The 14,389-nt window shown below is 37.4% G+C and overlaps 1 protein-coding gene across 5 annotated transcripts in view; it reads left to right on the top strand.

Moving 5' to 3' along the window:
• The first annotated feature begins 2,061 nt into the window (after positions 1-2,061).
• Positions 2,062-14,389, top strand: part of LOC102216915 (sodium channel protein type 8 subunit alpha-like) — a 54,679-nt gene continuing 42,351 nt past the window's right edge. For 3 of the 5 annotated variants that reach the window (XM_023324774.1, XM_023324778.1, XM_023324776.1), the window contains exon 1: positions 7,714-7,995. In XM_023324774.1, coding sequence (XP_023180542.1) covers positions 7,714-7,995 — 282 coding nt within the window. Of the gene's footprint in view, positions 2,178-7,657; positions 7,996-14,389 lie in introns of those variants that run through there. The other 2 variants (XM_023324775.1, XM_023324773.1) reach the window with 1 other exon arrangement.

Below are 14,389 nucleotides of genomic sequence, written 5' to 3' on the forward strand. Positions count from 1 at the left end.
ATTGAAGACAATATTGTTTACATATTTTATTTAAAGAAATAATGCAACATGTGTTTCTAAATAATGATTATAAGATACTTTAAATTTGCAAAAATAAAAATTACAGTAATAAATTTAACTCAATTATTACTTTAAAATATAATAAACATTAAGTCCATCCGTCTGTCACCTGTTTATGCTTCTCCAGTAATTGGGTCCCACTGTGAACCTGCAAGGATAAGTGGGTATAGACTATGAATGGATGGATTATTATTATTATTATTATTTGTAGTATACTTGGATGTTTTCATTGTATTAATTAATATTAGATTACATATTGCCATCCACAATTATAAGTAGTTTTTAATTGTTGGCTTATTAAGTATATTATTTTAAGTAGGCTTTTTCTATCATTTTGATTTTTGCTTGTGAAGTTTATGCTTAACTTGTGAAGTTTGTTGCTTGATGTTACGTCATCCTTATGTCGCTGCAGGCCCCCCAAGTTTTTAGTTTTTATTTTGCCCTTTGGACGTGTTGAGCGCAGTTCTTCATTCTTCCACTAGGGTGCGACAATCATAAATATTAGGTTGAAAATACTCAGAAATCAAAATAGTGACCAAATGTGAGCAGTGAAAATTCTTGATACTTTCATATTAAGCACTTTTTAAAAAGCGGACAATATGGTGGGCCTCATAAAGTCACCTACTGTTTACTGAATAATGCATCAAGCAGGAATTTATTAATCATTAAATAAGCATTTAAAACAACAAAGGACCATGTCAAGTACAATTTTCAAATATTTAGCAAATAAGAGTGCATAATATTTGAAACATATAAACAATAATGTCTAATATAAACAATAAACATTAATTTTATAGACTTGACACTCATAAATGTATTTAAGTAATCGTATTCCAGTGGTTAAAAATTTACCTTGTTTTCATAATGGTATGGTACAATTATGAATTTTATTTTTTTTATTTGACCTTTAATGATTCAGAGGCATATAAGCCTTACTCAGAAAAACTGTAAACACTTTTATTTCAAATTGATTTGACAACAGTTACATACTTTGTAACTGTAAGTAAAGTTACAAAGCCGTGTTTTCAAAACAGTAATAAACGAAACCCAGAAATAGATAAACTGCTGATACAAAGACTGGTGTTTTCAATACTTTATTTCTGCTATGATGATTGTCATGATGAGATTCCAATAATGACAATGATTGGAAACTCATTGTCATGAGTTTACATCAAAAACATTTACATCAAAATGTTTTCAAAATCTGAAAACATTTTCATAAAATATAGAAAAATGATCTTGATGTAAAGTATGTTTAATACCTGCTCAAAGGTTGTTGTTTTCAGAAAGTACATATTCAAATTTCTTACATATGACTATATTTCTATGTTTGCTGATAAAGGGGCATTGAAGGAGTAATTTATTTACACAAAAATTCATTAGTATGTAATAATGGAATCCATAAAATGAATTAATAATAAACATCTAAAGTATAATATCTTTATTGAATATTTAAAACATTTTGGGATCCAAAAGACATAGATGGAGCCCAACATGAATGGTACTTAGATTGCTACTACTAACACTTCTGCTACTAATAAAAATATATATATATATTCTAACTACTTATTATTATTTTGTAGATGGCTGCCTGCAAAATCATTTTTGCATATTTGTGTTTAGCAGATTTTAATTAAACCAAAGCTTACATTGATAACCGTGATGTATCTAAACACGGTATCATGACAGTTTTTTCTTTTATTTCGTCACAGTCAAAGTTCAGATAAAGGCAAATGCAGCTATTTTTATTTTTATTTTTTTAAAAAAGCTAATACAATCAATATTTATGTAATAAAAACACGAAAGCATTTGACTTGAAGCATGAAACTAAAGAAAGATGCTGAAAATGTTGCCGAACACAATATATGTGCGTGTTGTTTTAAATGAACGTCTTTTTGTGCTTACGATGCTGCGGTCTCTTGCTCGTTATTGGGAGTGAAGGCATTTACCGACACTCCCTAACAATTTGCTGAGAGTCATCAATTATGCAGGGCAGCGGCACGCACTGGGAAGGAAGATAGCAGCACCAATATGGCGACAGCCGCAGTTACTCCCGACTCTTTGCCACATCTGCAGTTCAGTGCCAGCTGTCAGGATATCTGTTAATGCGAGAAAAAGTAAGTGAACAATGTGTTGTCGTCTTTGTCCGGCATGTTTGGCCGCGGGATGGAGCTCAGCCGTACTTTTTGTCGACTGACTGCATCCCAGTGCCGCAGAGCGGGTCCCTCTCTCAGCATCTTTCCCCCGGTAGCGGCTGTGGAGGGTCTCTTTGCCAGTAACATGAACAAATGTGCATGCGGTTGCTTCAGCCAGAAGTGGGAAATGTGTGTGTGTGTGTGTGTGTTTCTTTTCTTTTAAACGGGAAGATATGATGCGGCGCGTTTGGTAGCAGCGAGGCTTTCGTTTATTTTTTATGTTGGGGAGTTGGCCTGCAGCTGGATGGGATGACATTTCAGTGTCAGAATGAGAAACATGATGTGGAAGTGTAAACTTCTCTGAGTGGAAAACAGATACCCGGTTGTCTACAGGAGCAATGCGACGCTGGCACCTGAACCGTAACCGCATGTTTTTCTAACATTATTTTGTATCGGTAATAGTTTTATGCCCCCCCTCCCTCCCTCACGCTTGCAGTCTCTCCGGAGAATGTATAGCGTGAGGGGGTAGAAGGTGCGTCTATAGTTTGGCAGTCCTCTGAAGGGACCGCGGCACCTTGTTTCTCCTTTTATTCAGGCTTCCCATTAAAACGCAACATTCGCGTTGTTTCATCCACTCTTAAACAACACATATCACAATTCTGTATCACTGTCGTACTCGGCCTGACAGGGCGCGGTTTACTTTCCCCTTTTTGTGATTAATGTTCTTTTTAAAATAAACATGTTTTTGTGATATTGCGTTGCAGTGAGTTCATATGTGCTGCCGGGTTACTGCAGGTTTGAGTTGTTAGCATCCAGATTGTAGATTCCACTGACCTACTAGTTAGAACCTATAGCAGCACACTGCAGCATTTCAGGCTTTGGCCCTATAGAACAACGACGCACCCCGGAATAAAACACTTTAGTGAGGACTGCAGGCTACAGAGACCTCTCAGTCTGGGTAGGGATAACACTGAGGTTGTGATATGACATTGTGAAAGAAAGCAGCCGGTCATCATTTGAAACTGAAGGAAGTTATCAAAGGAAAAGGAGAGAGTGAGTTTTGTTTTCTTTCTTCTCAATCTACTTTGTCTTTTAAAAGAAATCCACTCAATTTGTTATGACACCACAATGTTCTGCAAGTACACAGTGTAACCTAAAACTGATTCGTCCCACTTGTCAGGAATTTGGCATTATCCCATTTAGTACCTAAAAAAATATTAGTTGTATAGTTTAATATGAAGGAAGTAGATATCCTTTCTGGTTTAGTCTGGTTGGGCCGGACTGAAGTGAAATCAAACTTTGCAGCAGTCCCTCCTCCCGCACTCGAACCCAAATCCAGCATCAGGACTTTTCTGATAATTATACAAATATTAAATAACAAAACTAGTCAATGAGAACTGCACCCAGGCAGGAAGCAACACACATATACATTTTTTGAGACAAGTCATTCTCAGCATAAAATCTGCAATGACTCTCACTTTTGTTTCACATGAAACAGCACCAACATATTCTATATAAATTTCATTTTACCTTGAATAGTATTCTTTTATGCTCTTTCCCCATTGGATGTAGTTAAATATATTGTTCAGGTTGTCTCGCTAAAGACATGGGCACAGTTTGATTGACAACAACATGTATGTCTCTTAGAAAACAGTCAAAATGCAGAAATTCAAAAGTGCTAAATTGCTCTGCATTCCTTCACAGAGCAAGTAATCTCGTCTAATTTCAGAAGTAATCAGTTGACCTCTACTCAACACAAGGGGGCGCTCACTCCTCACTGACTGCATATGAACACAAGCAATAGAAAACTTGTTAATCTGACAGAAAAACAAGTTGCTGTTTTATCTCGAACCTGTAGCCCCTGAATCAAATGCTGCCCTGGGCAACTGCCCATATCAACGCTTTCACTGACAACAAATCTAGTTTTTAGTTTCAGAATGAAGCAAAAATTATAAATCGAAAAATATGTGCAGGTGAGATAATAATACAAGAACATTGGGAGTTTAAAATAGGTCTCAACAAACCTAAATTAAAGCTTAGAACAAAATAGACAGAAATTCTTCACTGAAAAACTAGAACAAAAGACACTCTGTACAAAAATTTAAATAAAATGGAAAAAGATGTTAAAGCCAATATTTTAATGTGTATGCAGCACACTACAAAAACAGAACTGTAATATGTCAGTTTCATTTTAAAGATGATTCATATAGAAAAAGAGAGAGAGAGAGAAAAATGAACCGTACTGAAATCTTCAAACAAATGTGAAAAATCAGAAATGCAATATGTTTAGTCTTAAACTTTGGAAGTTGCGTCTAATTGAACTTTACTATACTGTTATAATTACTGCTAATTTGAGCAAAGGTTTACAGCGTACAGCTTTGGCTTTAGAGGTGTCCTGTGCTTCGTTGCTACATGTTGATCTACCAAAAGGTACTACGGAATGAAAAATTAAAAATGAAGCACCAAAGAATCCCCACAACTTGAACTCAAAATATTTTTTACAGTCCAGATATCAACTAAACCTCCTCTGTCCTCCATCTAAATATCTATAGCCAAGAGTTCTGCAGTCATTTGAATATAAACCTGGGCAGTGACGAATTTGATCAATAAAACATAATTTAAGTATTTATTTCATTAGAAAATTACAAGATTCCCACAAAGAATAAAAAAAGCTGCTGGATGACCAAACCTCAAACTAAATGTCACATATTTAAAATGTAGCTGTGTTAAACAGTTAACTAACTGTTAATGTATAAAGAAACGGTTAAAAACTTCTCTTTAAGTATGGAAGGACAAATGATTCAAAATGAAGAAAAGAGGATCACATGACCTCCATATCTCTACAATCTAATATTAACTAAAGAACAAGATGATTGACTGTCTAATTGTTTTCACCTTTCTCTAATTTCTTTTTCCATGTGTATATAATATGCTTAGTCAGTTTAAATGTGGTTGGATTTTCGTTTTTGTTTATTTTATGGTACTAGTCTGTTTTCTACTGTATGATATTGTGCTGTAGATGTTTTGATGTTTCCTGAACAGGTTGTTGTTGGCAATCACAGTATGTTTTCAATCAGCTTACCTGGTCAAATAAAGGTAATCCCAGGAAATATCAGGAAAGCTTTTTAGAACTACTATGGAAATTTAAAAAAAGATGACTAAATAAAGGTCGAATTTTTTACTACCTTGCCAGTTCGCAGTAAAACAGATGCTGCACGCAGAGTACACAATACAGAAGTAGAACAAATGATATAAATAAATAAGCATGGAGAGTATAAAAAAGGAGGTAAGTCGTGCTGCAGTGGTTGGTGGGTTTAACTGGAAGTGGGCCTCCAAATGAAATTCTGCTCAGGGTCTTGGACAAGCTTGGGACGACTCTGGATTTGAGACACAAACCTGCCATGCTGCTACGTAGTTACTAATGTGGATGTGATCTATCACAGAACAGGCAGCATTAATACACCGCAGGAGAAGAAAATTGAAGTTCAAGAGGATCTCATTTGACTCAGATGGACGTCCTGTTTGGATTTGACCGCCTGGCTTGGATCTCTGTTATGTCCAGTGAGCTCAAACCCCATCAGATGATTGCCCGAGTGCCCAGAGGAGAGTAAAGGGAGCTGTGTCCGGATGCGTGGCACCCTGAGTCGGATGCCTCTATCGCCACAGAGGACACAGCCCCACTTTCCTTTCCACGCTGCTGAACAGGACAGTGAAACAGTTTTCCTTTTTGCTTGGAAAGCAGTAAAAGGCGGCATGGGTTTGTAAAATGTTTGTCATCATTTCTTTAACTCTGCGCAGGGTGCAATTTGCTGAAATTATATTGGTTTGGAATAGTGTTTTTCTTTTTTTCCATTCTTTTTTCCTGGCGCTAAATGCTGTAAAAGTTGCATCAGCTGCCTATTGATTATATAAAATTTGTGGGATGCCTGCAGTTTTTGCAGGTGTTTCTGTGCAGCTATAAGCCAAAGTCTTTAAAACTTTAAAAAACACACAACATGCGATGCTGGTCAAGTTCTTGTGTCCTGTTTGGGATCGCCTGGAGGGATCTCGTCATGTAAACTTTCTGGAAAGATTGTTCATAGAGGCTTCACCGACTGCCTACCTTAACTGGACTTCTTCTCCCTTTTGTCTTTAATGAAACGAGATTGTCAGGGGCTTTCCGGCTTTTGCAGTTCCTCTAAATTCTTTTTAAAATTTGTTTTCAAAACACACTTTGCTGGTGTTTTTTTTTTTTTTTTTTTAAATAAATGTTGTGCTTATAATCTGCTTAGTCAATTAAGCAGCACAAGCACCCAAACAGACTGGTGAGTGAAATTCACGTTTGATGGTACCACAAGAGTTAAAATGCTGTTTCAGTTACATAGTTTTTTTTTTCTTTTTGTATTAAATTTCTTTTTCTTTAATGCTTTACTGTATTAAAATGTTTTCAGTGTTTTAGAGCAGTCCTGTTCCCTAATCTGAAACTATATATATCTATATAGATAAAAGCTGATATTCTGTTTCCATAGTTACAGTTTTGCTGCTTTAGCAATAGGTCAGATTTCCATATATTAAACACTTCCTGTAAGTTAATATTTATTCTTCTTCTCTGTCACTGTTTAACAATTTAACAATGGCGTGGTTTTTAGCTCTGTCATTTGATAGTATTAACACATCTGGATCAGGATCTTGATTAGGGTAATTAAAAAAGAAAAAAGGTCATTTTTATAGGTTGTTTGCCTGCTCACCCAGCCCATTTCCCTTTTCTACTACTTGAAACATCTTCCAAGAACAGGGATGGACTAAAGCTGCACAAAAACATTGTTTTTCCTATTGCATCATTTGTAATAATCTGCAGAATAGCAAAGTAGAGGCTGTAATAGATGCACAATAATGGGTTTACAAATTAAGTTGATGTATTTTTTGTTACAACTGATAATGATATTTATTGACAAATTATTGTCAGAACTTTAATTGTTCTGCAATAATCCTCTCGTGTGCATGAAGGCACGATGTTTCTGACCCTCTTTTAATGCTCAAAGCTAGAAATTCACCGATCAGGCATTTCTGGTTTTCTGGAGTTGTGGGCTAACTCTGATTGCAGTTTCAAATAAAAAAATAAAATAAAGAAATTACAAAATTATTCCCATTTATGTATCAAAGCATTTGCCTCTACCCTTTATATATATTTTAAGTCAAATAAAATAACTTTTTCATCAAAAGTACATACTGAAAATTGTTGAGCGTTTTTAGTTTTGATGCATTTTATGAACGTACTAAAAAAACCCAACAAATTTCCAGTATTTCTTCTGCTGATATATATCTAATCAGAGATGATCATGAAAAAATGGGCAGATTCTGATCTGGCAAATCGGATCTCTACTTCAATCTTTTAGTTGTAAAAGAATCAAGTTCTGTGCCTTTTTTATGTATTTCTTTTTTTCCTCTTCTTCCTTCTAATCACTCCGTCTCCCTCTTCCCAGAGCTGGTTGTCGGGGATGGAAAACAAATAAAAGGGAAATAGCTGCAGGATGAAAACATGGCCGCACCCCTTCTTGCACCCCCAGGACCTGACAGCTTCAAGAAGTTCACCCCGGAGTCTCTCGCTAACATCGAGAAGCGCATTCAGGAAGAGAAAAACAAGAAGCCTCCCAAGCCCAGATCGGACAGTAGTCACCGCGACACATCTGACGACAATGAGCCGAAGCCCAACAGCGACCTGGAGGCAGGCAAGAGCCTGCCCTTCATCTATGGCGATATTCCTGACGGAATGGCGGCAACGCCCCTGGAAGACTTGGATCCATACTATTTGAACCAGAAAGTAAGTTAATGCACGCACTGTCATAATACTAGACTTATTTTCCTTTATAGTTATGTTATTCATCATGCTGCCAAATAATTATTGGATAAATGTTCTCTGCCACTTTATAGAGAATATTTCAAAGTATTTCAGGTAGAATTAACTATTTACATCAGCTGTATGGATGTCATGCTTCACTTGCTTTTTTTTATTGTGCTTAAGTGTTTCAGCTCATCAAACACATTTTAATCTGAGACCAATGTCATCTGAATAAATACCAAAAGCATTTTTCAAATAACGATTTTATTTCTCTATGGATAAAAACTATTCAAAATAGCCTGGCCCATAAATCTAAAAGCAATCACTGGCTAACCCTAATCCGATTTTAAATCGAAACTTTTTAAATCAGATTCAAGTATGAACTTTGACTAGGCCTACATTTTTTTTTGTTTTGAGCCACAGCTGTGGCTTCAGTGTAGCTTACCACCATCGGAGTGTGAAAGACTGATTATAGCGCAAAGTGTTTTGGAGTCCTCAGATTTGATAAACCGCTATGGAAATTCAGGCCAGTTACCATTTGCCATTAAGCCTGGACTAGCTGTGGTGCATTGGATCATCGTCCTGCTGTACAGCCTGAGTCTGCTTAAGGCACAGATATCAAAGTCAAGTCCTCAAGGGTTGGTGTCCTGTAACTTTTAGGTTTGCATAATTACAAACAATTTAATTAATCTGATGCAAGACTTTGTGGAAGTTGAGTGCATGATGAGATAATTCACACATTTGCTTAAAAAATGTTGCACTTGGGACTGAAGACACCTTTGACTGAAGGTCATAAATTTATGTGTTGACATTTTCTTTTAGAAATTTTTCTGATAAAGATCATAATTCATGGTAACATCAATAGCAGCAAATCAATCAGGCATCTCTGACTTGGCACAGCATTCCCAGATCATCGCACTACCACCACCATGTTCCACTGTCTCTATGATGTTCTTTTGAAACACGGCTGCACATTATTAGGAAACCTGCAATATGAAATAATGTTAATTTTTTGTAGCAAGCATGATTGTGATATATAAAGAAATAAGCAAACATCATTAATGTCTTTCTGCTGTGGGTTTATAGTACACACCGCTCTCAGGTAATGAACATGTTGTCCAGCTGCTGTTTTTTTTTTTGGTCAGCAGTGGTTTTCACATTGAACTGTACCGTGGATGTCCTTTTTGCTCAGTCTCTTTCCTATTGTTTTATCAGGAAAACATATCTTAACTGCAGGAACTGAGGTCTGTCTTGCTTTGGAACATATTCTGGATTGTTTTGTGACCTCCCGAATGAGTTGCTCTCTTGGAGTAATGTTATTTGGCCCAGTCACTCCTGGAAAGCGACTACTGTTTTGGGAATAATGACCCTTAACATGGTTTTTAAACCCTTATGGACGTATAGACTCCACACCTTTTCTGAAGGATATTAACGGACTTGTTTCTCACCTGTTCCTCTATTTCCTCAGATTGTCCCCTATTAAATCAACACTTTACCATTTTTATGTGTTTGTTAAGATTAACTTTGTCTGACGAGGTGCTAAAATAGCAAAATATAAAGATAGAATAAATCTTTGAGGTAAAACATACTTTTAACTCCACCACACATTCTCTGTCACCACGGTGCTCATTCTCTGCATTTTGCTCACCAAGATTATAAAATGCTCCTTCTTTACAAATATAGCTTTTTTTTTATAGATGGGCTAGTTGAGACATTTTTCCTGCAACTGCAGGTTTCTTTTGCAAAGCAATTCCGGTCATATGTTTTGTCCAGCTGTGTTGATTCACTGCTCCTGTTTATGTCTGGAAAAGACAATGAAACTGCAGAAGGGAAGGACAGGTTTGCCTTTGACCTTCTATAAAATCAGTCCTAATGATTAACAGTTTTTGTCAGGATAAGACACTTTGAGATGGCAAGTGCTTTGTCGACTTGTCAGGAGAGGTAAAAGTGCTGAAATTAGTGCATTCAAGGGAAACCTTTGCTACAGTTACACCTCATTTCTAATCTGGCCTAATTTCTTTTCACGTTTGCATATATACGTACAGCTGCATTGTCATTTTCTGCAGATTTTGATTCTGGTACTGCAGTATCAGCGCTATTTCTGAACAACGTGTGATTTTTCACAACGGGCATAAACAAAAACAGAATGACAATCAGGTTTTGAATTAGCCTGATGTGGAAAAGTTGGCTCATTGCCAAATTTGTTTTCTTTTATTTATCAGAGACGTGTCTGAGCTCTGTCCTTTCTGCGGCTCTGCACCAGTGGAAGCGAGTGAGAGAAGTTAGAGTAGAAGAGGGCAGGACAGGAAGTGGAGAGAAAAGTGCAGGGGCATGCAGCTGTGTGGACTCTCCTGTCTCCTGTGTTTGGGCAGTGATAATGTATAAGACAATCTGTGGGCTCTATAGAAGCAAGATGGCCAGTCAGCAAGACTGGCAATCTCACAGTGCAGCACTCCCTCCCAAGGTAGATGGAACCATCAATGGCCTGTGCCTCTTGTGATCTATTGATCCACAGTCCCAGGTCGGTGGTTACCACAGGAAGGGTTACATTATGGCCTTTAATATCTCTCCAAACTTTTCCTGATGCTCTGCGCATTCTTCCTTGGCTTTCATTTCTCTGCTCTGCAAAGTTACTTTGCTGATCTAGGAACACCGTCTCTTTGTTGTGATGCTGTTTGTTTGCAAACTGTTAAGCGTGGTGAGAAACTGGTGCATTAAAATAAGCAATAAAACAACAGTGTTATGGAAAACACTGCTTCATACCGTCTCTGTGTTTCTGTACTAACAAAAATACTTGACTTCAGCCAACTATGAATGCATTTTTATAGATTTATAGATTTAATGTTCCTATCGCAAATCCAAGACTTATTCTCTCTTGTAGTTGTTGTTTGAGGTAATTTTATTTACATGAAAAGCACCATCCACAATATGTCAAATTGCGCAATTTCAATATGTGTAATGTTACAATCATAAAAGACTGATTGGATGTAATATTTGTTAAGTTTTATCTTACCAGAGCCATGCATCCAAACCCTGAATGCCAGCAGGGGAAATAAGAATTTAACTCAATAAACATATTTTGTAACGAGGTCATTAACATGAAACTGGCAGCAGATGTTAGTAGCGATCTAAGTAATCCACATAAATTCAGAAATCAAAAAACATCAGACCATAGTTTACATTATGTGTAAAAAAGTTAAATGCCATAAGAAATATGTATTAAATTACTGGAAGTATTTTTTGTCAACAGCAGCCTCATAAATTTTCTTGTATGGAGAAACTATATTTTGGTCCATTGTTGTTCAGCACAAAGTGTCTTTAGATCCTGATGTGTTCTGGGAGCATCATGCAGACTGGTCGTCATTTATTTCCATATATTTTCAGTTACATTCAAGTTCAGTGATTAACAAGGTTGTACCAGTGACATTCGTTTCTTCCCCTTAAACAGTTTAGAGTTTTCTTGGTAACGTGCTCGGTGGAGTTTTCTTGCTGGAATATCTTTATTTCATCTTCAGGTATTTATCAATAATCCCCTGGTACATTTCTTCATGCATTCCACCTGTATCAAACTCTGAAAAACACCTCCCAACTACAAAACAGCCCCCAGCTTAGGAGGTTATTTGCAAGCCAATTCTCCAGACATGACAGAAGCAATGACGTTCAGATTTTCAGTTTCAGTCTTACGTATCAGACTGCACTCCAAGGATTCACTGATTCACCAAATGTTCTGCACAAATCTGAAACAAGCTTCCTTCAACATAGTTTTTCTTAAGCAGAGGAGTCTTGCAGAGTGAGTTTAGATGAAACCAATTATGGTTGTACATTACTTATTGTTGTCAACCGTACCTGCTAACTCCAGGTCTGTCTGAAGCTCTTGCTGAATGGTCCTTGGTTCTTTACTCTTCTCTTGACTACTTAGACCGACGTCTTGTGAGGATCATTTGGTTAATGCAGGTTTATGGTGAATATTAGAATATGGTATCTGGAGCATTCAGCAGTTTAAAAACAGACCTGTAACCAGCCCAAAAATGAACGCTTTGCTTTTAACTATCATGAGACGCTTCTTTTGAAATACCTTGGAAATGGGAAACCTTTTTACAGAACACTAATAAAGGAGGTTCCTTATGTTTACTCATCTATGCCTTTGCAAATAATTACTTTTTCATGTATTCGGTGCTTATTTGCTGTTTTCCTCCAATTTATTACGCAAAACATAGCTATTAAACATATTCGTTTTGATTTCTTTGTTATTTTTGAAGTAATTGCCTACCAACATATGACATGTACAGTATTTCAGGTCAATTGGCCAGTTTTAATATATTTCTAATGGGAAGTATGTGGAAGGCTGTGTGGACTCTCACCCACACCTGGTTAAAGTTTTGGCTACCAGGAGCCTAAAACTCATGGAGTGATGGGAATGTTTAATTGTGTGCAAAGAACGAGATGAGGTTTAATTGTAACTGAAATTGTCTTTATTATTTATTCTTCAGTAATATTGTAATCACACATTTTGCTAGTGTAATTCAGCAGAACTTGCTATAATGAAGTATGTGATAGATTGTGTCTTTTGCACAAACAATTGTCAAAAATAATTTCTCCCCTCCTTTTTATACAGTTAAATCTCATTAACAATTTGATCAGTGTCCTTAAAATGTAAAAATGTTGCTTGTAAAGACAAAGAGCAGGACATTTAGGTTAAAGATCACTTCTGAACAGATTTTAATAATTTGTTTCTATTTACCATCTCATTAAATGTCTTTGTTGACATTTAATTAATAAGTTCGTAGCATTTATAAATATTGAAATGCACTCACTCTAAGACGATGCAACAAGGGAAAACTCTAAGCTCTTCAAAATGGGAAAGAGGATCAGACATGCCTTAAATGTCTGTCTTCACAAGTCAAGAAATAGCTTCAATAAATTTCTGCAGTCCGATTGGTCATTAAAATGTTTTAAGAGGACGACCAAGGCTGGACGGAGGTCCAGTTTTAGCTCACCACCATGCACAAGGAAGAGGACTGAAAGGGAGTTAAAGAAAAATATCTCCAAAGCTCACTTTCAGAGAGCTGCAGCAAAAGGTGCCATATAAAGTCTCCATGACAACCATCTGTTTTAAGGCTTTTGTGCACAGCTTAACCAGTACTGCTTATAGTTGCAGATGGGCCTGTTTTACAACATTTGTAGCTTTTCTGTGCATTCAGGGTCTTTATCGTTCAGACGCCCACCATATTTACATAATTTGAAGCAGCACTATGTCTAATCCACAGACATTTGACCTTTATTCCCTCTGTGAGGAAGTCTTTCTGAGTATGTAACAAGTTAGGGTCCACTGCTCCCCCCTGTCTCTGCCCTCACCTTTCAAGGCTGTCTGTCTCCTCTACTTGACCGACGCTCATCCAATCGCTCCACATTGCTCTGTATGTCAATGAGTCTAAGTGTGTGTGTTTGTGTGTTAGTGTTGCTGCAGGAAACCTGATCACAGCACTCATGTATAAAAGAGAGGAAGAGGAGGCAGTGGTGAGGAAGAGAAATGCAGAGTTGCAGTTCTTGTTTTCCCCTGTGATGGGTGAGAATACTGCCTGGGCTTTCCGAATGTCTGATGTGACGAGGCAATGTTAAAGGAAGGAAGACGTGATGGATGGAGGACATGTACACGTGTGTCCCTGTGTGCAGACGGACGCTGCCTGTATGCGCAGCAATACTAAACCCCAGTTTTTTTTACCCCCCATAGCCTAGTTTTTCACTGCTGCTGTGATGGTTGTATCAGCAGTGTGCAGCAGAGCAGTAACTCCTGCACGGGTTTGTGCTCGGCAGCAGCTGCTAGAGGGCGCGCAAGGTGAGCTCGCGGCAGCAGCAACTGAGACTCGCTGCACACAGCATTACATTATGTTCCTCCTGCTCTCTCTTGGAGTCCACCACCGTTCATTATTATGCTTTTTCCCGTCTCCTCTTCTCTCTGCCGCCTCGTCTCTGGCATTCTTTCTATCGGGGCGTAGTAAATTAGACCGAGGGCCGGGCTTTAGTGCTCTGTCTGAGTCCTCAGTCTCTGATGACACAGCATCCTCCTGTACTCGGCTGAGTGAAAAAGTGGATGGGGGCGGGAGGAGCGGGGTGGTCGAGTGCTGTCACTGCGATACAGGCTGGAGGAAAAACGAAAGTTGGAGAAAGCCAGGATTTTATTTTCTTGTTTTTTTTCTATAATTATTTTTGCAGTTGTTTTTTTCTTTTTGCAGGCTTTGTGTTTATTCGTAGCTTATTAATTCATTAGTTTCCAGTCCTTAGGTTGTTATTGTGACATTGCCTGCAGCTGCTTTGGTTAGTTCTGAATATTTTACAAAACAATCTGCAGTGCTTTATATTATTGTTATTAGCAATG

This window comes from Xiphophorus maculatus, chromosome 20 (assembly GCF_002775205.1).
Source record: "Xiphophorus maculatus strain JP 163 A chromosome 20, X_maculatus-5.0-male, whole genome shotgun sequence".
NCBI lineage: Eukaryota > Metazoa > Chordata > Actinopteri > Cyprinodontiformes > Poeciliidae > Xiphophorus > Xiphophorus maculatus.